General features: G+C 43.0%; 2 protein-coding genes across 3 annotated transcripts; one reads left to right on the top strand and one right to left on the bottom strand.

Annotated features, from left to right (window-relative positions):
- Positions 1-4,961: 4,961 nt before the first annotated feature.
- On the bottom strand, positions 4,962-8,001 carry LOC140191764 (keratin, type I cytoskeletal 18-like). The gene is made up of 8 exons (XM_072249485.1): positions 7,503-8,001; positions 7,014-7,096; positions 6,737-6,893; positions 6,162-6,326; positions 5,948-6,073; positions 5,571-5,791; positions 5,414-5,436; positions 4,962-5,166 (listed from the first exon to the last, which is right to left on the bottom strand). Exons 1-8 carry the CDS (start codon positions 7,932-7,934, stop codon positions 5,072-5,074), a joined length of 1,302 nt encoding a protein of 433 aa, XP_072105586.1. The 5' UTR covers positions 7,935-8,001; the 3' UTR covers positions 4,962-5,071.
- A 130-nt stretch (positions 8,002-8,131) lies between these two features.
- Positions 8,132-26,278, top strand: LOC140191763 (keratin, type II cytoskeletal 8-like). 2 transcript variants are annotated; one of them, XM_072249483.1, is made up of 9 exons: positions 8,132-8,525; positions 9,150-9,358; positions 17,772-17,832; positions 18,834-18,929; positions 19,789-19,953; positions 20,801-20,926; positions 21,607-21,827; positions 24,635-24,678; positions 25,979-26,278. In XM_072249483.1, exons 1-9 carry the CDS (start codon positions 8,271-8,273, stop codon positions 26,122-26,124), a joined length of 1,323 nt encoding a protein of 440 aa, XP_072105584.1. In that variant the 5' UTR covers positions 8,132-8,270; the 3' UTR covers positions 26,125-26,278. The 2 variants fall into 2 exon arrangements, with proteins under 2 accessions (XP_072105584.1, XP_072105585.1); XM_072249484.1 differs by lacking the exon at positions 24,635-24,678 and having other exon boundaries at positions 25,979-26,096.
- The last annotated feature ends 337 nt before the right edge of the window (positions 26,279-26,615 follow it).

Raw genomic sequence — 26,615 nt, 5'->3', positions numbered from 1 at the left:
TACATTGCCTTTTCATGATCTCATACATTATTTCTCTTTTTGTGTTTGCTTTGTTCATGACATCCTCGTTAGATATTCGCCTTGTCCATGATATTCTTTGCATCCTCCTCAAAAACCACATCTCTGCTGCTTCAATTCGTTTCCTCATGTTACTAGATATTGTCCAACATTCTGAGCCATATAACATAACTGGATAAACGTAACATTTCAGTACTCTGAGGCGGGTTGTCATGCCTAGTTTAGTATTGGTCAGTATACTCTTTGTTCTCGTAAAGGTGTCTTTCGCCATCCCTATTCTTTTGATGTCCGTGTCACACCTGCCAACGGATGTCACCCAGCTTCCTAAGCAGCAAAAGTTCCGTAATTATTTTATGTCTTCCCCGTTTATTCTCAGCTTGCAGATAGGATTCCCCTTCTTTTTGGATATCACCATACATTCTGGCAATAGTGCTACGTTAAAAAGGAATGTACTAACACAACTGGATGTCTTGACCAAATAATACTCACAACATAATAAATTTTGCACCAAGTCAAAAGGAGCTGGAAGAACTCAGTAGGTCAGACAGCATCTATGGAAGGAAATGGGCAGTGGATGTTTTTGGTCAAGATCTTTCATCTGGACTCCGAAGGGTCTGGGCCCAAAATGTTGACTGTCCATTTCCATTCACAGATGCTGCCTGACCCACTGAGTTCCTCCAGCATTTTGTGTGTTGTTCCAGATTCCAGTATCTGCAGCCTTGCGTGTCCTAATGAGTTTTACACTGTTTTTTTCCCTTTTTGTGTATATATTTCAATGTTCATAAAGTTTATTTTTGAAATAAAAAGAAACTGATTGAGGAAAGGGCTTGGGTTCTCTGTTCATTGTATGAGGTGGATACTTCCATAGCTGGTTGAGCATGAACTCCCCAAGCACTGAGGTGGGGTGTATGTAGTCTTGTTCCCCTTGTGACCCTGTGGGGCAAGGTGGAGGTAGGGAGAGAGGGGATGGAATGGAGACAAAGGGAGTCAGATAATGAGGCTCAGTCATTGGTAATCAATGCCCTCATGGGGTTCCAGGATTCCAGTTCATGAGCTGGAGAATTTAGGGAACTACAGTGTCAAACCCATGCTCCTAAGCAGTTGTTCTGTTGGTCAAAGCACCATGAGTGTCTCATCTACGTGGGCTGAAGTAGTGGAGAAATGGAGCTGAGAGCAGCATTGCCTAACCTTTATCATGTTATTATCTTTCAACTCTGGGTTATCTGAACTCATAGTTATGTATAGGACAGAGGTCTGAGGTCAGACAAGGCTGAGGCAACATTTAGTGTGAGGGAGGAACCTCAGAGAGAAAGTCGTGACTGCGCAAGAAAGCATAGAAGCAAAGTTATAGGTTCATTCAGTACAGAAGCAAGCCTTTTAGCTCATCACGTCTGTGCTGACTATCAACTGACCCATTTACACTGATCCCATTTTACTCTCCCCACATTCCCATCACTCTCCCATACACCGGGGCAGGTTACAGGTTACATCAGATTCGCCCATCTTTTGGGATGTGGAAGGAAACAGGAGAGAAGGCAAGGAGTGAACCCAAGTCTCTCAAGCTGCGAGTCAGCAGATCTACTAGCCACCCGAGGCATGTCAGTTCAGAACTTTGAAACCTCAAAAGCTCCCACCTCGCACACCTGTGTGTGAAAATGAACTTGGCACCGAACAAAACAATTCAAATCCCTCAAATGTGTTGCGGTGTTGTAATTTCACCCTAAGTGTCTGTAATTCTATCTGTAACACTTAGGTTGCTGGCAATTTCATTAAATAATACATCACTATTGTAATATACTAATCATCATTTCACCAGCTGATTACACTTTGGAATTGGCTGTAACTCTGACACAATGTACGCCTCACGTTCAACCCTCACCATTGATCCCAGCAGTCTCCTCTCACAGGTCTGTATCTCTAAATGAGATCATCAACCGTCCAGAGCATTGGCCATTCTAGTGCATTCTCTGCTAATAGGACAAACTACTAACCTCAGCCTGCAGCTCCCATTCCCTTCCCTCATAAGTGGGACAAAACAAATAAAAATTTGGCTTTACCCGACCTCCAAACACTGAACTTTCACAGAAAGTTGACCCTTTGGACACTGAGGAGAATATCCAGCACCCGCAAAATGTTCTTTACTAAGGAAGTCCCAGGATAGGCCACACTTAGAGTATTGTGTACATTTCCAATCGCTCCATTACAGGAAAGATATGGAGGCTTTGAAAATGATGCAGGAGAGGTTACCAGTATGCTGCCTGGATTAGAGGTTATTAGCTCAAGGAGCGTTTGGACAGAATTTGGATTGTTTTAGCTTTAGCATTAGAGGCTAAGGGAAGATCTGATCGATATTTACATAATTACGAGAGGCAGTTAGAATCTTTTTCCCAGGGTAGAAATGTCAAGTACCAGTGGCTAGTCACTTAAGATGAGAAGGGGGATATTTATAGGAGATGTGCAGGGCAAGATTTTTTTTACGCAGGGACTGATGGAATGGGTAGTGGTGAAAAGGGAGGGTTTCATAGACAGGATCAGTTCAGAGACAGCACAGGGGATAAAGGGCTCGTGCCTCTAATTACCGTGGTTAACTGCAAAAGACAGTGGATTCAGCCCAGCTCATTACGGGTGAAACCCTCCCAGCCGTTGAGCATATCTACATGAAACATTGCTGTAGAAAAGCAGCATCCATCATCGAAGATCCTCGCCACCCGGGCCATGCTCTTTTCTCACTGATGCTAACTGCTACGTTTCTGTGCCACTCGCATTGGTCTATAGATTTGAAACTTGCCCTGACTTTTCAGCAGTTTATAAAGATCTTAATGAGAGGACAATTCTGGCTGAGGCTTTCAAAACTGTTACCTGTACAGTTTGTTGGGTTAATGGCAAAAAAATGGGGAAGGGGAAAAAGATAAAGTGCAAAGAGTGTGCCAACAGGGGAGCTAAAGGGATTTCAGCATCCAGAACCCTACAGTTCTGTGTGCTCACCATCCAACGCTCACCCTACCTCTTCCTCCTTCTGTCAGACTGAAAACCCTCCAATAATCCTATTCTCTCATAATGTTGGCCTCTTGAACATCTCCACTTTGCTTGCTCAGCTGTTAGGAGGAGGGTGGTGGGGAGGGACGCTGTGTCTTCAGATGTCTTAGAGGCATACAGTCTGCCTTTATCGACGTTGGAAATCAAGTAGCCATGACCCAGCACTTCGCCCGTACCTTTCTTTGCTTCTGTGATCCTCGTGCTCGCCTGGATACTTCTTCAATGCTGCAACAGTCTCTGCTTCCACCGCCCCCTTCAGATTCCAATTCCCCTCTGAGGGGGAAATCTCTTCTTCATTATCCTAAACCTATTCCCTCTAGGTATAGACACATCAGCCGTGTGGAAAGGGTTCCTACTATTTACCATATCCGTGCCCCTCACTTGGGGGTTGGCACAGTATTAGTGTAATACTTATTACAGTGCCAGGGACTGGGTTCGATTCCTGCCACTGACTGTCAGGAGTCTGGATGTTTCTGTTTTTTTTTCCACGGTGCACCAGTTCTCACAATTCAAAGATGTACAGGAAGATTAGGAAGTTAATTGGTCCCATGGGCTCATTGGGCCAGGAGGGCCTGTTACCATGCTGCATCTCTAAGTAAAATAAAATAAACTTTTAGACATCTCCATCAGTACCTCGGCCCCACTCCCCTCAGCCCCTAAGAAATCAAACCCAGCCTATTCAATCCCTCAATACAGATCTAATCTTTGGAATTACTTCCTGAAATATCTCAATTATTTTTCCCTCCTTGAAAATTTATAATCTACTCTCCTTGTACTTTATTTTTGTTTTATAACTTGGAATATTGTACTCTGTTCTGGTCACTGCATTATAGGACTGATGTGGAAGCTTTAGAGTGGGTGCAGAGGGGATTTACCAGGATGCTGCCTGGATTAGAGAGCATGTCTTGTGAGGAAAGGTTGATTGACTCTTCTCCAGAGAAGAGGATATGGTGACTTGATAGAGGCATACAAGATGAAGCATGATACAGTGGACAGCCAGATACTTTTTCTCCCCCAGGGCAGAAACTGCTGATATGAGGAAGCATTGCGTTGAGGTGTTTGGAGTAAAGTATGTGGAGAAAGAGGGGGATGAGAGCAGGAGGCCATTTTTATTAAAAAGCAATGGGAGTGTGGAACACACTGCCAGGGCTGGCAATAAAGGCAGATACAGTCAGGACATTGAAGAAATTCTTAGATAGGCACATGGATGAAAGAAAGCAAGGATTATGTGAGAAGGGTTAGATTGATCTTGGACTAAGTTTAAACAATCAGCACAACATCATGGCCAAAGGGCTTGTGCTGTTCTGTGTCCAACAGCCATGATGCATCTTGGGCTATTTTACTGGTTTTGGCACTACAGAATGTTGAGACTGGTGAGGAGAGACAAGCTCAAATTGAGGCATGAAAACAGTGAGGCCCACTTTTTAATTAAGCAACTGTTAGGAAACTGGTAATGACTGTGGGCTTTTGGCTTTAAATAGACTGTGGGGAACAGCGATAAATAGCAAACTGACACCAGGGCAGAGGTGGGTGGACTACTGAGAGGTCCCACACCAATACACCGTGGGAACAGGCCCTTCAGCCTACCAAGTCCCTGCTGGCCACCAACTATAATCCTACAGCAATCCCATATTCCCATCAGCTCCCCCCAGATTAACTCAGACACACTCAGGATAACATACATTGATGCAAAAACACTTAAAACTTGTTGCAATGCTGTGGAATTCCATTGGGATGGGAATCAAAAGACTGAGCTAGTGGGTTAGCTTTGTTAAAGATTGGATATTCCTGCCCGAACAGCTGCCTACAGCATTTCTGCTTTGGCACTCAAGTACACTACTGGAACCCCACTTTCATTTGCCACAATTATTTTCCTTTTTCCCTTCATTAAAAAAGACAATACAAAATTGCAAGTCAAACCATATCTTTATTTAGCCAAGTCATCAATAAAGCAATCGATTACATGGGGTTAAACTGATGTGTAATGGCAATGGAAGGTGGATGAGGCTTCATGTCATCAATTGATGTGGACCTCATTCTCTGACACCAACTTGCCGTCAACCATCTTCTGAGTGGTGACTACAGTCTTCTTGATAGTTTGGGATGTAGCACCTGTTGATGCAAAGGAAAATCTAATGAGCAGAGATGTTCATAGGAGAGAAATTCAGCAGGCAATAGATTTTTGTCCAGGGCCAACTGATGTCTTCAGCAGAATCTCACTGATTCAGATCACTGCAACATGAACTAGGGAGGTTCCATAAAGTGACCAGACAGATGAGATAAAAAGTTTCTCCCAAGGGCTCCTGCACACAAAAAAAATCCCATTCTCAACTTCCAAAAAGCAATCAAATGATCTTACCTTTCGTTGATTCAACAAGCCCACTGTGAAAAGAAGGAAATCAATAGTCAGTATAATTTTCAGTCTGCCAACAATTAAAATAGAGTCAAGGTGAAGTATTAGGATGGGGGAAATTTTGCCATTGAGGTAACAATGGATCCCTTCTGTGTAAGCTTACCCAACTTCCTCTCCATCCAGCAGACGTCTGTATGTTGCTATTTCAGCCTCCAGCTTCATCTTGATGTTCAGGAGTTTTTTATACTCATTGGCATTGGCCTGCATTTCTTCATGGAGTTGCATTAAATCAGACTCCTTCAAGGCAATCTGGCCATTTAATTGCTGCAGCTCCATCTCATACCTGTGTTCCGTATCTCTGAGGGTGCCTTCCAGGGAATTTTTCTGCAATTGTAATGAAAATAAAATTGGTTTATCAAGTTTGAACTCTAAGGATCGAGCATTGTGGAGTTTGAATTTGGATTGGTGGTGCTTGTGTAGAAATGCATCTGGAGCTTTTTGTAATCAGGTGAATGGAATACGAGAGGTCAGGGTGCTTACCATGCTCAGAAGACTCTGCAGTTCCACATCCAGAGACTGTATCTGGCGCCGTAGATCAGACACTTGGCCCTTTGCACCTTCAAGAGCATCATTATTTTGTTGGACTTCAACTGTATAGGTCTCCATCTGTAATTAGAAGCAACACCAGCACTTTCCACAATTATGCCCAGTGGTAATATTTTCATGGGGTATTTAGAATTAGCATTTTATTTACCTGGTTCTTGAACCAATTTTCTGCATCCTCTTTGTTCTTTTGAGCAACTTTCTCGTATTGATCCCTGATCTCTGCAATAATCTTAGTCAAATCCTGGCCCCGAGGAGAGTCCACTTCAACCTGCACACTGGAGTCACTGATCTGGGAGTGGAGGGCTTTGACTTCCTACAGGAATAAAGCATACACAGATTACCAGGCCATTGTTACCAAGCTGCTTTATATCCAAGATAGACGTATAGAGCCAAAACATAACTGGTAAACTACAGAGAGAGAGACACACGCCCTGCCATTGTGTGGGCAGTGTCCTTTTCCGGATTATCCGTTAACATAAGAAATTTGGGGAATAAAAAACTGCAGAAGCCCGAAACAAAAACCCAATGACAACGCACATCTTAAATTATTCCTACAAGACAATTAACTGTGCACCAAAACTTTTTTTCGCTTTTCCTCAAGTGCCTTGTACATTGTGGCTGGTGTTCCGACGGTACTTCGCATTCTTCCGATTCTCCATCGGTCGGGTGATCCTCTAGAACCCAATTCATAGCCTCACACCAGCGAGGCTGTGCTGAACTCACCTCCTCATGGTTCTTTCTGATATAAACGAGCTCCTCCTTCAGAGCTTCGATCTCGGTCTCCAGCTGCAGGCGCCCAATGTTGGTGTCGTCGATGACTTTGCGCAATCCGTTGATGTCGCTCTCCACGGATTGTCTGATACTAAGCTCTGACTCCCACCTGGAGAGGACGAGAGAAGAGGGCTCACGTTACACGCGGCTCTACACCGAACCCACCAAAGAAAGCGAGGGAGTGAAGCAACGCGTCCTTCTATAGGGAGAGGAGGAAAGAGGTACTCACTTCACTCTGAAGTCGTCCGCGGCCAGCCGAGCGTTGTCGATCTGCAGTAACAAACGAGCATTTTCCACCGTCATATCAAAGATCTAGAGGATTTCAAAGCGGACCGTGTTAGATTGACTTGAATGGCTGCTCCCCGACCCCTGCCCAGCATCACCGGCTGATTCACTCAGAGTTAATCTATCTCGAAACTAATAGTCAAACTTTGGCATAGAACGGTCAAATCCTCCCCTCCACTACTAAAATCGAAGATTACCTCGGACCCATTTTCTCTTTCTCTCAATCTTTCACTAGTTGTTTATTTTAAACACCTACATATTCTGCAGCTTGTAAACTGGTATTTGTCGTGTTTGCAATGCAATGTTGCTGAAAAAGTTACTTTTTATGGCACTCCTATCCCCCGTGTGTCCGTCACGACAATAAACGAACATGCGAGTTACAGATTATCAACTCTACTCCTCCTCGCTCTCCTCAGTGACTGAATGCGATTACCTGCTGGCGAAGATCGTTCAGCGGTTTCTCGTAAACACTCAGGTCATGGGTGTTGGCTCCTCTGCTGTCCATGTGCTCCTTGATCTGGAGCTCCAGCTTGGCGTTGGCACTTTCTAAGTTGCGCACTTTTTCCAGGTAGTTGGCCAGCCGGTCATTCAGGTCTTGCATTGTTTCCTTTTGGTTGGAAATTCCCCCTATGTTAGAGCTGACCATGCCGGTGGCACCGCTGAAGCCGCTAGCACTGCCGAAGCCGCTAGTACTGCCGAAGCCGCCAGACCGGCTATAGGCGGAGGAGATGCGACTCACCGATAAGCGGGAGCCGACACCACTAACACTGCTCGCACTGAACTGCGGGGCTCCAGACCTCCGCACGGTGTGGCTGTACATAGGACCGCCGTAAGAGGACAAAGAAGAGTATCTCATTGTACTCATCTTGGTACTTGCGGGGCAAAACAACTGACAGAGAACTAGTGAGGGAAGAACTCAACAAGCAGTTACAAGGAAGTTCAACAACTTTATATACCATTCGGCACTAGCTGATTGGCTCCACCCAATGACGAATGGAAATTTGTCATTGAGTCAATATCTGACCAATGAGAGAGCCGGGGTTCAATATATACCGCGTTCCAGCTAACGGGAACGCAGTACTGTACCTTCAGGGCAAAAGCGGACTTAAACCCGGTCGAGACTGGTTACGAATAATCAAAGTATAACGCGCTTTGATTTTTTTCCTCTCTCCTGCGAAGGCTTCTACGTAAAGAGTCCAACATGTCCAGCCATTTCTCGTACTCCACCAGGAAGTTTAGCAGTCAGTCTTACGTACCTAGCTCGGCGATGCAGCGGGCTAGTTCGATCCGCTCAGTCGGGTTACTGGCTGCAGCGCCGCCGCAGCGGATGGCTATCAGGCCCTTGTCACTGGAGGTGCCTCAGTTCGAGGATGGTCAAGCTTTCCAGGAGCTCCGCATTCAAGAGAAAGAGCAAATCAAAGGACTTAACAACCAGTTCGCAAGCTTCATTGACAAGGTTTAAAAAAAACAAAGCGCAATATCTAACTTACCTATAAACTGTAAAAATATATTGTAGTAACGAACAACTTAGTAGTAATTGTGTAAAAGCGCAGTATTATTACTTGGCTAGTTAATATGAAAGTTCCGATTTATATGCGATTCTTCCTAAACTTTTTAGATAGTTACTTTAAGCCTATGACTCTTCAATACAAAGTGAAGCGACCTCCTTCCCAAACTGCGCGTAACTTCCCCGTATTTCGCAGTTTAGGTTTGGAAGGGTTGATGTGGGGAAACGACGTCCTTTCAGGGTTAATTTATTATAACCAGTGTAGTTTTGTCTTTAATCTATTTACATTCCGGTCCTAATTTTAAAAGTCTCATTCCCTGAATTTAGTAAAAAAAATCTTAGCGTTACATGCGACTGTAATTTGCTTTACAAAGAATTGGGGTTGTTTGGTATTTAACTACTGTTTTCGTATGCCTTTTTTAAATGAACGGGGGTATGCCTTGTGGAATCGCATATTTTGTGTTCTATAAAAGTACATGCTTGAATCTCCACGTTAGACTGAATGTTGGGAAAAGGAAGTGTGTTCACCTGGTGGTATTGTGGTTCTTACCCACGCATCGGCTTGTGTTTCAGGTACGAGCACTGGAACAACGCAACAAGCAGCTGGAAATGCACTGGCAGCTGCTGCAGGAGAAAGGTGTGCGCACTTCCAACATCGATAATCTGTACCAGGCTTATGCCAACAATTTGAAGCAACAGATCGACGCCCTGGCCCAGGAAAAAATGCGCCTGGGAGGCGACCTAGACAACGTGCAGGGCCTGGTGGAAGACTACAAGACAAAGTATGTGGTCAAAAGTTACAGGCATATGCTGGAATTCAGCATTTTACGGCTAATCGTTGTTAGAAAAGCGCGCGAATTAAGGAACTGGTTTGGGGTCCATATGGAATTCAGCTAGCGAAAGAGATTAAAACATTGTCTTAAAATATAGAACAGCATTGCCTACTACTGTTTTTTTAAAAAAACTTGCCCCTCCCGTTTCCTTTACACCTACCTTCCCTCAATCTTAGAAGTATATTCTCTAGTGTTTGACATTTCTATCCTGGGTGAAGATTCCACTGGAAACGGCGTCATGAGAATGCCCTCCATTGTAAGGCTCACTAAGCTATTAACCAGCACTAGTCCGCCCACCGGTAGCGTAGTGGTTAGCACAATGCTTTATAACACAGGCAACCCGAGATCTTGTATGTCCTACCCGTGACCATGTTGGCCATTGTAAATTGTCCTAAGATTAGGCTAGGATTAAATTGGGGGACTGCTGAACAGCATAGCTCGAAGGGCTGGAATGGCCTATTCTGCACTGTATCTCAAAAAGTAAATAAATTCCTATGTTAAAGTACACAAGCAGAGACATTTATGTTGAGGTGAGTGGTATAGTGGTGTGAGTCAGGCAGTACAACTTGGTGTCCTTCACCCATGATTGCTTTGATTGCTTTGTTACCTTGCAGGTAAAATGAAACGGATAATTAAATTGAGCACGGAGGCATTCTGTAAGGTGATCTGTAGATGGCTTTAGATGCACAATTGATTACTTTTGCAGCTCAGGAGGTCTTGTGTGTCAGATCAAACCCAGAATTCAGCTGCATTATTTCTGGTAAAAGGTCCAGGAAGGGTGGGGTGGGGGGGGGGGGTAGTTGAGAATTTGTTGTCCCAGCAGTGAGTTGAGTTGTTACGATCAGGAATTCAATGCATGAAAAAAGTGATTAAAAAATTGTTATTGCTATTAAGAAGTTGAATTGCATCTCGATGAAAAAGGAAGGAAGTACAGGAGCAACAAATGAACTGTTAGAGAATCTCGGCAGGTCAAGCAGCATGTGTGGGAGGAAAGGAATTGCTGCCACCTCAGGTTGATTGTGTTGCCTGGGATTCCAGCTTTTGCAATCTATTGTGCTTCCAAAGAAGATGCAGGCACAAGATGAAAGGGAAGGTGCAAAAAGTGAATTGGCTAGTTCAGTCAAAAGCACGCTTAGCTGAATGGCCCTGTTCCATTCCATGGCTGAAGGTCCACTGTTTGCTCAATGACATTACTGTCTTCATCAGCTAATGAACAGTAGGGCTGGGCAGGGCTATCACACTGAGCTCACGCAGTGACTGTACCATGGCAACCAAGACGTCACTGACCTGGTGGGGAGTGGGTGCTTCCTTGTTTGAGGTGGTTTCCAAATAGTTGCCAGAGCAAGGATCCCAGGGCTCAGTAGTGTTATTTGCATTGGAACATATAATTGTCTATTTTTTGAACAAAATATTATTTTGGAAATAAAGGGAAGGGGGAATAATTTAGAAATTCAAAGAAATGGCAGCGAAATATTTTGACTTCCACAATGCAATGTGCATGATTTGAGGAGTTCTGGTAGAAAATAATCAGAAAGCAAATGTAACCAAAGCCGGAAGGAGCAAAGACATAAAAATCATTATGAATTGCTATTACAATTAATCTGGCTATTACTACAGCCACCTAAAGGATAATATTTTAAAAATTTTAAAAAGTGTACTTGAGGAAGAGATTGGAATAACCTAGCCAATCCTCCTTGCCTGCACCTTGTCATTATTGATTGATAGATCCTGTTTGTTTTGGATCAGTATAATGAACAGGTGAGCAGTATAGTAATCTCACCACAACTGGCAATATAAATTCAACATTCCTTCCTCAACTCAGTTTGTATTTCACAGCTGGCAATCATTTTTTATGGGATGTGGTTGAAGGCTAAAAGGAGTGCAAGACAATGGGAGAGGCAGTGTGAAGAAGTTAGCATGGGACAAGTTAGTCTTGTAACTATAAACATACTACAGGTGAAGTTTCATGTCAGTAGCTTGCATTGTTTAATCTTTGTACCGTTAGATACAAGTCTGGGCTGGTTGATACCTTTTATGTTCTATTTTGAATCTGAAATAACTTTGCAACCATGTAATTTATGCCACCCTGCTGTCTAAAGGTGCAATTTGAAAAAAAAATCACTACTGTCATGCAGAGGAAAAGCAAGCATATAATTTGCATAAGCAAATTATCTTGTTAACTGCCCAAATTTAATCCTCTTGAGAGTTTAAGTACATTGATCTGGGGTATACAAGCCATGAGGTTGCCATGTTCATAAGCCATATGGCATGGAAACAAGCCCCTCAGGCCAACTTGTCCAAGCCAACAAGCATTGCTGACTCCATCAGGATGTTAACTTGAATTATTCTGCGTAGGCTAGGAAGGGTAAATTCAAAGTACAACCAACCCTAATCTCAGCGAACAATTGCCGAGTTAACTTTTGTGTTGAACTTTTTTAAAACCCGTGTACCAGGATGTCATGTCATAGATACCAGTGAGGGCATAACTTGAGTTCTCCTGGGATGCTTTGTCTGGTCACATACAGAGAGGCACACTGCCAAATTCACAGGGCAGCAATTAGCCTCTGGGCTGTAGTTGCAGCAAGCGAGAGAGCTTTGCTTGCTTCACTTTCGTTAATAGAAGGACCTATCAACGTGGTAAGTCAGTGACGAATTATTTGAATCAAATCAATTGCTTGTTTGATTACAGCCTGATTGTTTTATTTCTCTTTACCTGTCAACCCAAAGAGGGAGGTTAAAAGAAGCTTTTTTGATGGTTTGATCATTTTTTTAAAAAATGCTCATCTGTTTGCATATTCCTCCACTTGTTTACTCTCCTATCTCTGTAACCTCTCCAGACAGATTAGTTTTATTTGTCACATGTACGTCAAATTGTGCAGGGAAATGTCTTTTGTGTCAGTAATCACCATGGCCCAAGGCTGTGCTGGGGTCAGGCCACAATTGTCACCGTGCTCCCAGCGACAGCATAGCATACCCACAACTTGCTAACCCTAACCCGTACATCTTTGGAATGTGGGAGGAAACTGGAGCACCCGGAGGAAACCAGAGCTCTGGGGGCCAATGTACAAACTACTTGCAGATCGTGGAGGGAGTTGAATCCCATTTGGTGATTCCTGGCGATGTAAAGCATAACACTAAATGCCATGGGAATGTACTGCCCCAAAGCTGACAACTTTCCAACATCTTTGTGCTCTTCTATTTCCACCCAATTTAATAACTTGACTGCTGGATTCTGTCTCCAGCTGCCTAGATAACAAACGCTGAGATTCTTTAACCCAATTCCCCCCCCCACCCCCACCCCGTATCTTTAAATAAGCCTTTGGTCATTAAAGTCTTTCCTTTTTGGCCTGTAGAGTTTTTAGACTAGAACACTACAGCACAGTCCAGCCCCTTCAACAATATTGTGCACATCTTTTAACCTGCACTAAGATCAATCTAACCTTCCCTCCTACACAGCCATCCATTTTTCTATCATCCATGTGCCTATCTAAGAGTTTCTTAAATGTCTCTAATGTAGCTGACTCTACCAGTATCCTTGAAAGGATGTTCCACGCACTTATCATTTCTTCAAAAAAAATTTGCCTCTGACATCCTTCCCCTATACTTTCCTTCAATCACCTTAATTATGCCCCTAGCCATTTCCTCCCTGAGAAAATGTCTCTTGTCTTGTATTAAGTTACCTCTTATCATCCTTTGTTCCAGTGAGGAAAGTCCTAGCTTGCTCAGCCTATCCTCATAAGACATGCCCTCTAGTCCAGGCAGCAATCTGGTAAACCACCTCTGCACCCTCTGAAGCTTCCACATTCTTCCTATAATGAGGCAATCAGAACGGAGCACAATATTCCGCGTGTGGTCTAACCAGGGTATTAAAGATTTGCACCATTACCTCACGGCTCCAGAACTCAATGCCCCCCCCCCCAAACTAATGAAGGCCAATTTTTATTGGAGTACTGCTGCTTTTACAGTAGTGTCTTTACTACGCTAAACATTATATAAATGGAAGTTATGTTTTTTCTGTCTTGCAAACATACCTGAAGACGTGAAGTACTTTGTATTTCCTGCTGATCTTTCACCACTAATGTGTCCCTATCCCCCCTCTACCCTTGAAAGCAGTAACTCGCACTGGGAGTGCAGCTTTTATCTCTGCTTCCTTGTCCAAGTGGCATTCTTCATACATGCATCTTGCCTGTGAGTATTGACTGACTGGGCAGGGACATCGGTGTTGTTTGATCCTGTCCCTGCCCTTTCTGTGGGTGCTCTCTTGCTCTCTACACCAGGAGCCATTGTGAAACTCTGGCTGGCTGTTCCTACCCTTGAGGTAAACTGCCACAGCCCCATTAATGGTTTGCCCAATATGAATTCCTTCTGGATGGGGACACTGTGCTCAAGTGCCAAGAGGGGTGTTTATTTGTATATCTGCAGCCAATGTTGTTACCTGTTAGTACCAGATGTGCTGCTTTCATTTCCTCTGGTAGCAAGCACCTTGATTGGTTTGCTTGCACAGTTCTTTGCTATTTTAATGGGGGCTGATATCAATTGTATTTGGACTGTATAAACGGGGACTAGAAACTTGCAAATGTTAATTGGTCACAATGCTGCATTGGTCCTCTAGCTGGCACCATCTTGGGCATGGCCTTCATGGGCAGCTGTGCCCTCTGCTTTTTTTATTTTTAGTTTGTTTTTGTGCTGTGAATGTAACTGGCAAGGCTGGTACCCTGAACTGCATCTTGAACTGAGCAGCTTCCTAGCGGGCGACCATTCCTAAAACACACTCCAGGGTCCCATGACACTATAATAAACACAGTAGCTCCACTTAGGGTTAAAAAGAAATCGCTTAGTAAAATGTCAATATGGTTAAACAATTCTGCCCACTAACTTGAGATCCTGCAGAGTAGCTGAGAGAAAATGGAGGAAAACTGGACTAGAAGTCCACTGAAATATTCTGCATGAAGAGCCAATTTTTCCAAGATCATTAGAGAAAAGAGGCGATTCAAAAATATTATTCTCAACTATAAACTAACTGTTGAACCCTGCCCCAACCTATGCTGTCCTCAGTAAAGCATCTGCCACAAAATGTGAGAATTTATAATAATTTTATTAACAAAATTACTTCCATAGGGAGAGGGTAGGTTCAGATATTGGTAATTTCTACAGCCAAAAAAAATGTAAATTTCAATATGGTTGCCAATTATTTCTGATTTGGAGCTCAATAAAATTGTAACAAAGAGTAAATTGTCTACTTGCTATCTTGATCCTGTCCCTACCACATGTCTTAAGGACTCTATTAATAGTGTGTTCAATTCTGTTAGGAAAATTATTAACACATCCCTTGAAACTAGAGTTTTTCCAGGTGTCTTAAACTGTGGCTTTAAAAGCCAAACCTTGATAGTGAAGTACTAGCTAACTACAGGCCTATATCAAATCTTCCCTTCCTGGACAAGATTCTTCGGAAAGTCACTTTCAACCAACTCAATTTTCTGAATGAGGGCATTGTTCTAGAAAAGTTTCAGTCAGGGTTTAGAGCAAACCACAGCACGGAAATGGCCCTTACTAAAATCGTCAGTGACTTTGGGCTCGGCACTAATGCCGACAGAATCTCCGTTTTAATTTTTCAAGATCTAAGTGCTGCCTTTGACACAATTAACCACAGCATTCTCCCAGATTGCCTTGAGAACTGTGGCCTCTCAGGTAGTGCCCTCAATTGGTATGGTTTATATATCTTGGAGAGAGTACCTTGGTCACAAACAAGAGAATCTGCAGATGCTGGAAATCCAAGCAATGCACGGAAAATGCACTCAGCAGGCCAGGTTGCATCTGTGGAAAAGAGTAAACAGTTGATGTTTCAGGCTGAGACCCTTCATCAGAACTGGAGAAAAATGCTGAGAAGTAGGAGTAAGAAGTTGGGGGGAGGGGAGGAAGAAATACAAACTAGTAGGTGATCGGTGAAACCAGGAGGGGTGAAGTAAAGAGCTGGGAAGTCAATTGGTGGAAGAGATGCAGGGCTGGAGGAGTGGGGGGGGGGGGTTCCTGATAGGACAGAAGGCAATGGGAAGGGGGAGGAGCACCAGAGAGAGATGATGGGCAGGTAAGAAGATAAGGTGAGAGAGGAAAATGGGAATGGTAGGGGAGGGTGTGTGGCATTACCAGAAGTTTGAGAAATCAATGTTCATGCCATCAGGTTAGAGGCTACCCAGATGGAATATAAGGTGCTTCTCCTCCAACCTGAATGTGGCCTCATCACAGCAGTAATGGAGGCTATGGACTGACGTATCAGAAAGGGAATTGGAACTAAAATGGGTGGCCACCGGGAGATCCCCGTGTTGTTTTTTTTTTTTTTTGCTGATGGACTGTGTGTAGGTGCTTGGCGAAGCATTCTCCCAATCTACGTTGGGTCTCACTGAAATACAGGAGGCTACACCAGGACTACCAGATACAATGGATGACCCCCCACAGACTCACAGGTGAAGTGTCTCCTCATCTGGAAGGACTGCTTGGGACCCTGAATGGTAGTGAGGGAGGAGTGCAGAGGCAGGTGGAGCACTCATTCTACTAGCAAGAATAAGTGCTGGGAAATGAAAGCAATGCGGTTGAGGGCAGTGTTGATAGTAGGGAAACCCCTTTCTTTGAAGGAGGAAATCATCTTCGTCCATTCATCCCTCCCCACTGATCTCCCTCCTGGCACTTGTAAGCAGAACAAGTGCTACACCTGCCTCTACACCACCTCCCTCACTACCATTCATGACTTCCAAGCATTCTTCCAGGTGATGTGACACTTCTCCTGTGAGTCTGTTGGGGTCATATACTATCTGGTGCTCCCGGTGTGGTTTCCTGTATATCGTTGAGACACGACATTGAGAGACTGCTTCGCTGAGCACCTATGCTCTGTCTGCCAGAAAAAGTGGGATCTCCCGGTGGCCATCCATTTTAATTCCACTTTCCATTCCCATTCTGACATGTCAGTCCATGGACTCTTGCTGCAATGAGGCCACACTCAGGTTGGAGGAACAACACCTTGTATTCAGTCTGGGTAGCTCCAACCTGATGGCATGAACATCGATTTCTCAAACTTCTGACAATGGCCCCGTCCCCCATTGTTCCCATTTCCTTCTCTCACCATATCATCTTACCTGTCCATCACCTCTCTCTGCTGCTTCTCCCCCTTCCCTTTCTTCCATGGCCTTCTGTCCTCTCCTATCAGATTCCCCCTTCTCCAGTCCTTATTTCTTTCACCAATCTACTTCTCAGCTCTTTACTTCACCCCTCCTGGTTTCACCTATCACCTACTACCTTGTATTTCTTCCTCCCCTCTCCCCACCTTCTTACTCTGACTTCTCATCTCTTTTTCTCTCCAGTTCCGATGAAGGGTCTCAGCCTGAAATGTTGACTGTTTACTCTTTTCCATAGATGCTTCCTGGCCTTCTGAGTTCCTCCAGCATTTTGTGTGTGTTGCTGAGAGTAGCTTGGTGTTGCTCAAGGAATCTATCTTGGTCCCCTACTCTATTTTTGTACATGCTCCCCTTGGGAGACCTCATTAGAGAATGCCAACTGATGTCCACAGTTATGCAGATGACACACAATTGTATACCTCAGTTGAGCCTGATGATCATACCACCTTATCATCTGACCTCTGGTCTTGTTGAATGGTAGAGCAAGTGTGAGTGGCTGGGAATAGCCGATCTTCCATTTCCTCTGTTATCAATTTGTGTGTAATCACACAGGAACAGATAGGGTTACCCTTTCCACCTCTAAGGTGCTTCTCTTACAGGGGGAAATTGTTGTACTGACCTTGCCAAATATATGTATTTAGGCAGTGAGTACTGGCTGGTTATTTAAACAATGGAGTTTCAGTTTGTCCACTACTTTCAACTTTCAGTGGAGCTTGGAGGATTGTAATCAGCGTAAAGATCGATGGCACTTTAAATCCCTCTCCCTTGTCCTGGGCATAATGAGGACATTTACTGGGCCTCTGTCAGTGCAAAGCTGATTCACATAAGGAAGGAATGGGACTTGGAGCCCTGGTGTTCATGTGTTACTGCTGAACGGAGAATATATTTATTGTGCCTCTCTGGTCAGTCAATATTCAAAGCTGGAAGCAAAGCTTCTGCATCTGTTGAACAGGCCGGGTGTAAAAGATCAGTAGTTAGAACACAGTTTGTAAATTTAAGTATTTAATATTCATTGTAGATTAATTTAATACCAGAAGTATACAATTTTACTGAAAGGTATAGTATGGAAGATGTGTTTAAAAATTACTCTAGCATGGTTTTATTGAGAAATGCTCGATGGGTGATTAGTTTATGGACAGCCTGCATTCAGCTTTTTACCTGGAATAGTTAATTGTGGCAATTATTTTGCTTTGCAGGTATGAAGATGAAATTAACATGCGCACAGAAAAAGAAAATGAATTTGTCATGATCAAGAAGGTAGGTTCATGCTAAAATTGAACTCCATTCATTTCTGCTGGGGAAGTGGTAAGGAAATGCTTGGTTTATCCCTGCTTTGTGCTTAGTTGATCTTAACCAGGGTGCTCACCACCAATTTGCCTGTGAGGGAGAAATTTCAGGAAAAAAAGATTGGTGCGTGTGCTTGTTAGCTCGGAATACAACAACATGGAACCTGTTGTAGGGGCTCTCGGCCTTGGCAGATGTCATTGTAGCTCCAGTGGGGACTTTAATGCAGTGAGAGGTGGGATTGGCATTCTAGGTCAAGCTTGCTGCTTGGCAAAGAGCTGAAATTTGGCTGTCTCATTGGCCCACCATAGACATTGAATATCCTGCCGACACTTTTCATTGACAAGCCGCGAGCTAAGATCATGCTGAAAACCTTTAAAGCAACCCAGCCCCAAACTGCTCAAGTACTGCTGTAAGTACAAGCTTGTTCAGTGGGTGCTTGTTTTGCTATACCAGGATCGAGAATCCAAATTTTGTTTTTTTTTAAAATCTGGCCACTTTGCCAAACTACATAGCACAGGAAAAGGCCTTTTGGCCCACAATATCTGTACCAAACATGCTGCCAAATTAAGCCAATTACTTCTGCCTGCATATGATCCATATCTCTCCATTCCCTTCACTCATGTGTCCACCTAACAGCCTCTTAAGACCCTCTGTTTACTTCCAGCGCTGCCCCTGACAGCCCAATCCAGACACCTACCACTGCTCTTTTTTTAATTTGCCCTGCATATCTCCTTTGAACTCTCTCTTTTCACCTCTGCCACCCCCCCCCCACCCCCAATCCCTTACCTTAAGCACACCTGAAGGTATGTAAAATGACTGGTGATCAGGAAACTGGCCTGCAGAAAAAAAAAATGGCTGGAGGATTAAAAGTAATCTTTTGGTGTTGAAACCATTCAGTCCATTTCCAATCTCAATCTGTTCCTGTGCCGTGCACGTATTTTATGCTGGTCTCTTTTGTTTTTCCCTTGTAGGATGTTGATGAAAGCTATCTCAACAAGGTGGAGTTGGAGGCGAAGCTCGAGAACCTGACTGATGAAATCAACTTCCTGAAGGAAATATTTGATGAGGTAATGACCAGATTGCATGTAAAGGGAAGATCTAGACAGTTGTTGTGAAGACTTCTGTTTTCACTGGGGGAAAAAAAAGTCCTGGAGTTGGATTAGGAAGGCATAAGAGCTAAGTATGGTTTATTCTCTCATTGGAGCATACAACATAGGAGCTTAATTACCTACTCCTGCTCTTGCCTGCTCAACCTGATCTTTTTGCATTCCCCATTAACACTGTATCCAATAGTCTATTCACCTCACTCTGAATATCTAATAAATCAGCCTCTCAACCTTGCAATGGTGAATACTTCAATGATTCGCAACACTCTAATGGAAGAAATTCACCTAGGAACTTTTGTCAACCTCCTAACTTCATTACTGAAGGATCTGACTGTAATTTGGAGTCTCTGACGACTTGTCCAAGATCTTGACCCATACTGAGATGGAATGTAGTGTGAGATCTAGTAACTTGTATGTTTACACTCAAGTCAAGACATGAGCTTATAAAGTGCTAGACCATTATTGATGGCCATACCCATTATGATCTGGATTTCAGCTATCCACATTCGTCAAATTATGTGTTTGAGCTACTACAAATGGCAGTAATCTCTAGATGCTTCCATTGTTACATTATCTAACCTATTCAATGGGTATGAACAGTTTCCATCTGTCATCTGAATACATGCAGCAGGAAATGGATCCTGCTGTACTAAATGACCTTTAAAGCAATGTTTACCAGTTAAACTTGTTGACATAATTCTGACATGGTGTACAATATAAATATAATCTTATCATTTGTTTCGGTTTGAGCAATGGCTATAACTGCTACACAGGGCATGGGCATTGCTCAGTTGAGCTAAATCTCCATTTTGCCACCCAGGAAATCCATGACTTGCAAGCACAGATCAAGAACACTGCTGTCACTGTGGAAGTTGACACCAGCCGTAACCTGGACCTTGGCAATATCATCAACGAAGTCCGGGCGCAGTATGAAGGGATGGTGAACAAAATGCGCCAAGAAAACATGGTTACATGTGAGATGAAGGTAAGAGCTCTCTTATTATTGCCAATGAGCCATCAGTTTAAAAACTTCTGGTGGAGTCCTGTGACCACCAGTGAGTCTGAATGATCTTCTAGGAAGCCACAATTAACAATGCAGATTGCCTAAACTTGGCATCCCACAAATATAAATACTCAATTCCAGAACAAGCTTGGTCTCGAAGAGGTGGTTTCTGACTATAAAATTGTGCTTTTTGCTCATAAAAGTGCAGTACAATTTCAGCTGCAATTTCCCTTCAAATCTCACAGGGCATTCCGCTTTTCTTTTGACATAGCTGTCGTTGATCCCCTTCCCAGCTTTCTCTCCATATTCCTACAGTTTCTGCTTTTGGCAGACTTATCCAATTCCCTTCTGAAAGTTATTTGAGTCTGCTTCTACCTCCCTTTTGGAAAATGCATGGCAAATCCTAGCAACTAGCTGTGGGGGAAAACACTCATCTGTTATTTTGCCTTGCTATGTGCCCTTGTGTGCCAAGAGTTTCTCCCTGTATATTGTAAAACTGAATGATCAACACTTCTCTGTGGGTGTACATTAGGAAATCTTTCAAAAAATGTATGAAATTAGATCAACTGCTGGCTGTGCATCTTTCCCCTATCCTCAAAGGCAAATTTCCCCTGTGTTTTATTTTTTTGGAAACACAAAGTAGTGTGGTGTAGGACTGATGTGCCGCTAAAAGATGCATTTGAATTGAAACTCTTTTCCAGTTCATGTGTCTCTGTGTCTCTCATCAATGTTTGGCAGTAGCTGCAGCACCATTTGCTTTCGTGGTTCTGATGAATTTCAGGCTGTTTGAAGAATGATAATCTTTGCATTAACAATATTTCTGTTTTAGTTCAGCGATATGAAGAAGAATTCTGGAAAATGTGCAGATGAGATCCGTGTTGTGAAGACTGAGATCACAGAAATGCAAAGACAAAATGGAAGACTAACTTCTGAAATCCAGGCTTTGAAGCAACAAGTAAGAGCATTGTAAAATGCTTGTTCTTTTTTTCTCCCCCCTCTCTGAACTGACTCCAGTTGAGAGTCCCAATTAACTTTCTACTGTTAGGGAGGGCGGACATATGACCTTCTCAACGGAGTCACAGAAACGGGTCCTTCCATCCAACTCATCTGTGCTGCCAAAATGCCTTCCATATCCCTGACCTGTCCAAATGTCCTTTAATGTAATTGTATACATTCTCATCACTTCCCCTGCTAGCTCATTCCATACATCCACGTGTGTGTGCGTGTGTGAATTCGATCTTCAGATCCCCTTTAAATCTTTTGCCTCACTTTAAACCTGTTATCTCTAGTCTTCGACGAATTTACTGTAGGAGTGGGTGGAAAAGATCGTGACTATTCACTTTGTCTATATCCCTCATGATCACCACTCTGCCTCATTTGCTCCAGGGAAAACAGTCCGAGCCTATCCAGCCCAAGCTCTCCTTGTAACTCAGACTTCCAGTCCTGGCAACATCCTTGTGAATCCTTTCTGCACCTTTCCCAACTTGTTGCCATTCTTCCTATAGCTAGCTGACCAGAGCGGCACTCAAGGTCCCAAGTGCACCGTCACCAATGTCTTGTACAGCAGTAACGTGATGTCTCAACTTTTATACTCTGCTCTGACTAATAAAGTCAAGTGTGCTTTGTGTGTTACAGAAAGATGCGCTAGAGGCTGCAATTTCTGAGGCAGAAGACCGTGGAAAAAGGGCCATTATTGATGCTAAGAACCGCATTACTGAACTTCAGAATGCCATTGAGAAAAACAACCAAGAAATGATCCGCCAAGTGCGAGAGTACCAGGAGCTGATGAACACCAAGCTTGCCCTTGACATTGAAATTGCCACTTACAGGAAACTGCTTGAAGGAGAAGAGAGCAGGTTTGTACATTAACATTAATTGGGTTAAATTGCACTGAGTGATTCTCAAAGTTAAGTTTGCCATATGCACGATTGTATGTTTGCACAGGTGCAATGAAAGATAGATGTGCATTAAGGTTTTTCCTCAACTTGGGTGCTAGTTTGATGACTACCTGAGGTGAAATGCAGTTAGTGACCTGCAAATGTGTTCCAGTCTTGGGCTGTTTTCTGAGAATGTAGCAAGATGTTACTTTGGAGGCTGATCTAGTCATCTTACTGGAATTGGTCGCTGGTGCAGCAGACATGTTGGACTGGATCTTTAGTGTTACTTGGGCATTCTAGGCAAAGGATCCAGCCCCTCAAAGAAGCCTGGCTACCCCATGTTGTATTTTTTTTTTTGAGCTCCAAGTGGACATGTTCTTGATCTAAGCCTTTAATTATTCTGGGCTGTTCTTCACAACTGCTGAAAGGCGTGGGTATGTTTAAAATACTGCACAAGTGTTGTAGCCCTAAAACTGTAAATGAAGTCTATACTCAGCCTGAAACATCGACTACCTATTTATTTCCTTATATGCTGCCTGCCCTGCTGAGTTCCTCCCAGAATTTTGTGTGTTGCTTTGGATTTCCAGCCTCAACAGCCTCATGTTTGTCCTATACTCCAAGTGCAGTGTTTATTAAAGTTGAATGCTTACTCATTTCTGTAGACGCTGCCTGACCTGAGACCCTCCAGCATGTTGTGTGTGTTGCAATGAACCCTATTTATGAACTGGGGTGGGGGGGGCCTTTGCTCTGCAACACTTGGAGATGCACTGGTCTGTCAACTAGTTATATAATCTATAGCTCTGCATGGGACTGAATTGATTCCAAGGGGAAACAAGGGGACTAAATTCTGAATGAACATTTTGCTCTCGATGACGAGACTTGTGGATTACTTGAAGCTTCGGCAGAGTTTCTGCTCAAGGTTTCCAAAAAGAGGGGTTTTAAACTCTGTCCCCTCTATTGGACAGAACACTGGTAAAGTGCTTAATGACAAAAAAAAGTAATTCTTTGACAATCCTCTTCCTGAAAAGTATATTAAAACTATCTATGCTAACTAGCCCTTGGAATAAAGTAATATTGATTCACTAATTTGTTAATGTTTAGCACCAATAGCTACAATAAAATTAAGCATGTGGTGTAAATGTCATTTGAAATGTATTTTCAGTTTGGTCATTACCTCATCAAACAAAGTTACTCCAATTACTAAGGTAGAACCAGTGGCTATAAATTTAAATTGGTTGAGAAGCAGTAGCAAATCAGTAGTAGGAAAGGGCTTGCTTGCCAGGCTGAGTTGTGGTATCTCCTCCGGAGCCTCTCCCACTACTTCACTTGGTATGTGTCAGGATTTGCCTCGTGACTGTTTGAAAAATATTAGGATTGGCTAGTCCCTGAGGCCTGACTGGGATACAATCCAGGTTACTACGGGAAGTGAAGGAAGAGATTGCTCCACCTTTGGTGATTTCTGCATCCTTGCTGGCCACAGGAGAAGTACCAAAAGATTGGAGAATGGCACACACCTTAAAGAAAAGAAATACAATAAGGATAATCCTGGGAATTATAAACCAGTGTTTCTTGTGTCAGTGGTGGGCAAACTATTAGGGACAAGATCTAAGTACTTAGCAAAGCTGTCTTATTAGGGATAGTCAGCATGGCTTTGTGAGGGGCAGGTTATGTCTCACCAGTGGTGTCTCACAGGGATTTGTTCTAGGACCCCCTGCTCTTTGTAATTTTTAAAGAAGACTTGGATGAGGAAGTAGAAGGGTGAGTTACTAAGTTTGCAGATGGTATGAAGGTTGGTGGTATTGTGGATGATGTAGAAAGTTGTTGAGGATTACAGCGGCACATTGATAGGTTGCAAAGCTGGGCTGAGAAGTAGCAGATGAAGTTCAACCTGGACATGTGTGAATTGGTGCACTTTTGGAAGTTTTCTTAGCGGTGTGAAGAAACAGGCCTTGAGATGTATGTCCATAGGTCTCTCAAAGTTGCTGCACAAGTTGAATGGGTGGTTAAGAAGGCATAATGGTGTTTTGGCCTTCATTAGTCAGGAGACTGAGTTCAAGAGCCATGAGGTAATAACTCTATAACACTTGTTTTGCCACATTTGGAGTGTTATGTTCAGTTCTGCTCACCTCGTAGGAAGGATGTGGAAGCTTTAGAGTGCAGAGGAGTTTTGCCAGGATGCTGCTTGAATTGCAGAGCATGTCTTTTGAGAATGGGTTGAGTGAGGCAAGACTTTTCTCATCAGAGAGAAGGAAGATGAGAGGTGACTTGATAGAAATGTACAAGATAAGAGGCATAAATTGTGGACAGCCAGTGATTCTCTACCTGCCCCGCCCCCCCCCCCAAGGTGGAAAGGGCTAATACAAGGGTCATAATTTTAAGGTGATTGGGGGAGAGTATGGGGAGGAGGTCAAGGTGTCAGAGGTAGGTTTTTTGTGTATTTTTTAAAAGAGTGCCCTGTCAGAGTTGGTGGTAAAGGCAGGTACATTAGGTACACTTAAGAAACTTGGATAGGCACATGAATTATAGAAAAATATAGAGGGCTATGTGGGAGGGGAAGGTTCTTGGAGTAGTTTAAAAGGTCAGCACAGCATTATGGGCCAAAGGTGCTGTACTATTCCTTTTTCACTGGACAATCAGCAGTGTTACTGGATGCCAGATGAGAGCTCCAGGCCAAGATGAAGCAATTCTAAGTATGAATAAGTGCTACGTAAACTATGGGTTCCACTTTTTTTTTTATTTGCCAGTGTTTTCTTTCAAATAATAGTTACTCTTGTCTTTGATTACAGGTTGTCAAAGCCAGTGAACGTAACTTTGCACCAATCAGTAAAAAGTAAGAAAAGTGCTCTCATGTCTTTTTTAACAAATCAAATCTAAATATAAGAAATTCTGAACTGCTGGAAATCTTGAGCAACATACAAAATGTTGGAGGAACTCAGCAAGTTGGGCAGCATCTAATGAGAGGAATAAACAATTGACATTTGGGGGCCAAGAGCATTCATCAGGACTCTTCATTCAGTTTTGATGAAGGATTTTTGTCTGAAACATTGAAAGTTTATTCCCCTCCACTTGACTTGATAAATTCCTCCAGCATTTTGTATGTGTTGCTCAAAAACTAATCTTGTGTACAGCAGGATATTTTAGTTGTTCACTCTTCTAGGGTCCCATGATCTCTTTGAAACTAGGCCTGGGCCAGGGTGGGCAGAGTGGGTATTCACGGGAAGGGTTATGTTGCCTTTTTTTTTCCAGATAGTTTGAATCTTATTTCCTCAGAGAAAGTTGCCTTAGAGAGTCAGGATCTTATCAGATGTAGTTTGCATTCATTAGGAGGTTAAACTAAACCTGTTTAAAGAGGTGATTTTTGAAGAAACATTAGAGGAGTGAGAGGTGGAGAGTTGCATTGATGTTAGATACTTCTCATTTTCAGCACTGAGCATCACTTGCAAGCTATGCATTTATTGCCAGCTCAGATTGCCCTTGAGAAAGCAGTGGTGAATTAGCACCTCGAACTGCTCAAGTGTTTAGTAGAGCTAGTCCAAGAATGTATAGGATCCAAGCAGCTGAAGACACAGTTGATAATGGTGGAACAATTGAAATAAAGGAGGCTGTAAAGCCTGGAAGAATGCAGAGATCTTGGTGGATGGTAGGAATGGAGAAGATTAGGTTCAGTGGTAGAGGTGAGACTTGGCGGGATCTGAATGCAGTGACAAATATTAATTTAGCAGAAAATGTTGTCCCCATGGCCCTACAAGAGGACAAGAGTCCTATTATGGAATCGAACTAACCCTGTTAGAATATTTCCCCCCCTTCACTTGTCCATTCTGCCCCCTTTAGGATTGTGAAATCAGAAATCCAGCTTTTTCTGTTACACTCTCTTCATGTGAACTTTGAGTAAATGATTGGTCTAATGTTCCTGATTTCAAGTAGAAGGGCACAGTCTTGACCAATCCATCTACTTTGTACAAAGGCAGGCAGGTTCCCTTGCTGGGATAGTAGCTGATCTTGGCAGACTATTGGTGTTTATTGTTGGCCATGGGTACTGCTTAATATTCAGTTAGTAAGTTGGTAGATGTGCTTTCCAATATAATCCTTACTAATTATTTCCTTGTGATTCAATTGTCTCTGTTTAATAGACTATTCATATCCAGTAATGCATTTTGAGAGCTCAGTCCATGGTGGCCTGGAATCAAGTGGAACAGTCAAATCTCTTATTGTCAAGACAATTGAGACCAAGAATGGGAAGACGCTCTCTGAGTCATCTATTCTTCAAAGAAGATGAAGTACTTGTGTTTTATTAAAAGCTGTGTCTGGTCATTTCAATAATTTTTAATGTCCTGCATTTCAAGGCCTCAATGAGTTGCGATAAGGATTTGTGAAGGATTTTTTTCCACTCCTGGGAATTAAAATGAAATAAAGCTTGATAATGCAATGCATATATGTATTCTTGGTTATTTTACAATTAATTTTCATCAGAGGTTAACCATCTTGCTGTCATGGGGTGGGGGGGGGGGTAGGGTGTGATGATATGAGGAAACTTGTACTTCAGTGAGTGTTCTTTTATAAATTCCCTGAAAGAAATTGTTTTCCCTGGGTGATCCGCATTTCCTGGTTCTGGAGAAGACGAAACAGAAGATTGGGGAAAGTTATTTAGCAAAAGGTCAAATAGGATGAAGTTCTTTTGAACATGATAAAATGGGAATGATAGGATGGATGTAGACAAAATATTTCTATGTGTAGGAAATTAGATGAGGGTACATAAAGGAAATTCTA

The sequence above is a fragment of the Mobula birostris genome, chromosome X (assembly GCF_030028105.1).
Source record: "Mobula birostris isolate sMobBir1 chromosome X, sMobBir1.hap1, whole genome shotgun sequence".
Taxonomy (NCBI): domain Eukaryota; kingdom Metazoa; phylum Chordata; class Chondrichthyes; order Myliobatiformes; family Myliobatidae; genus Mobula; species Mobula birostris.
Note: the sequence above shows the minus strand (reverse complement) of the source record. Positions and strands in the feature narration are given on the sequence as shown.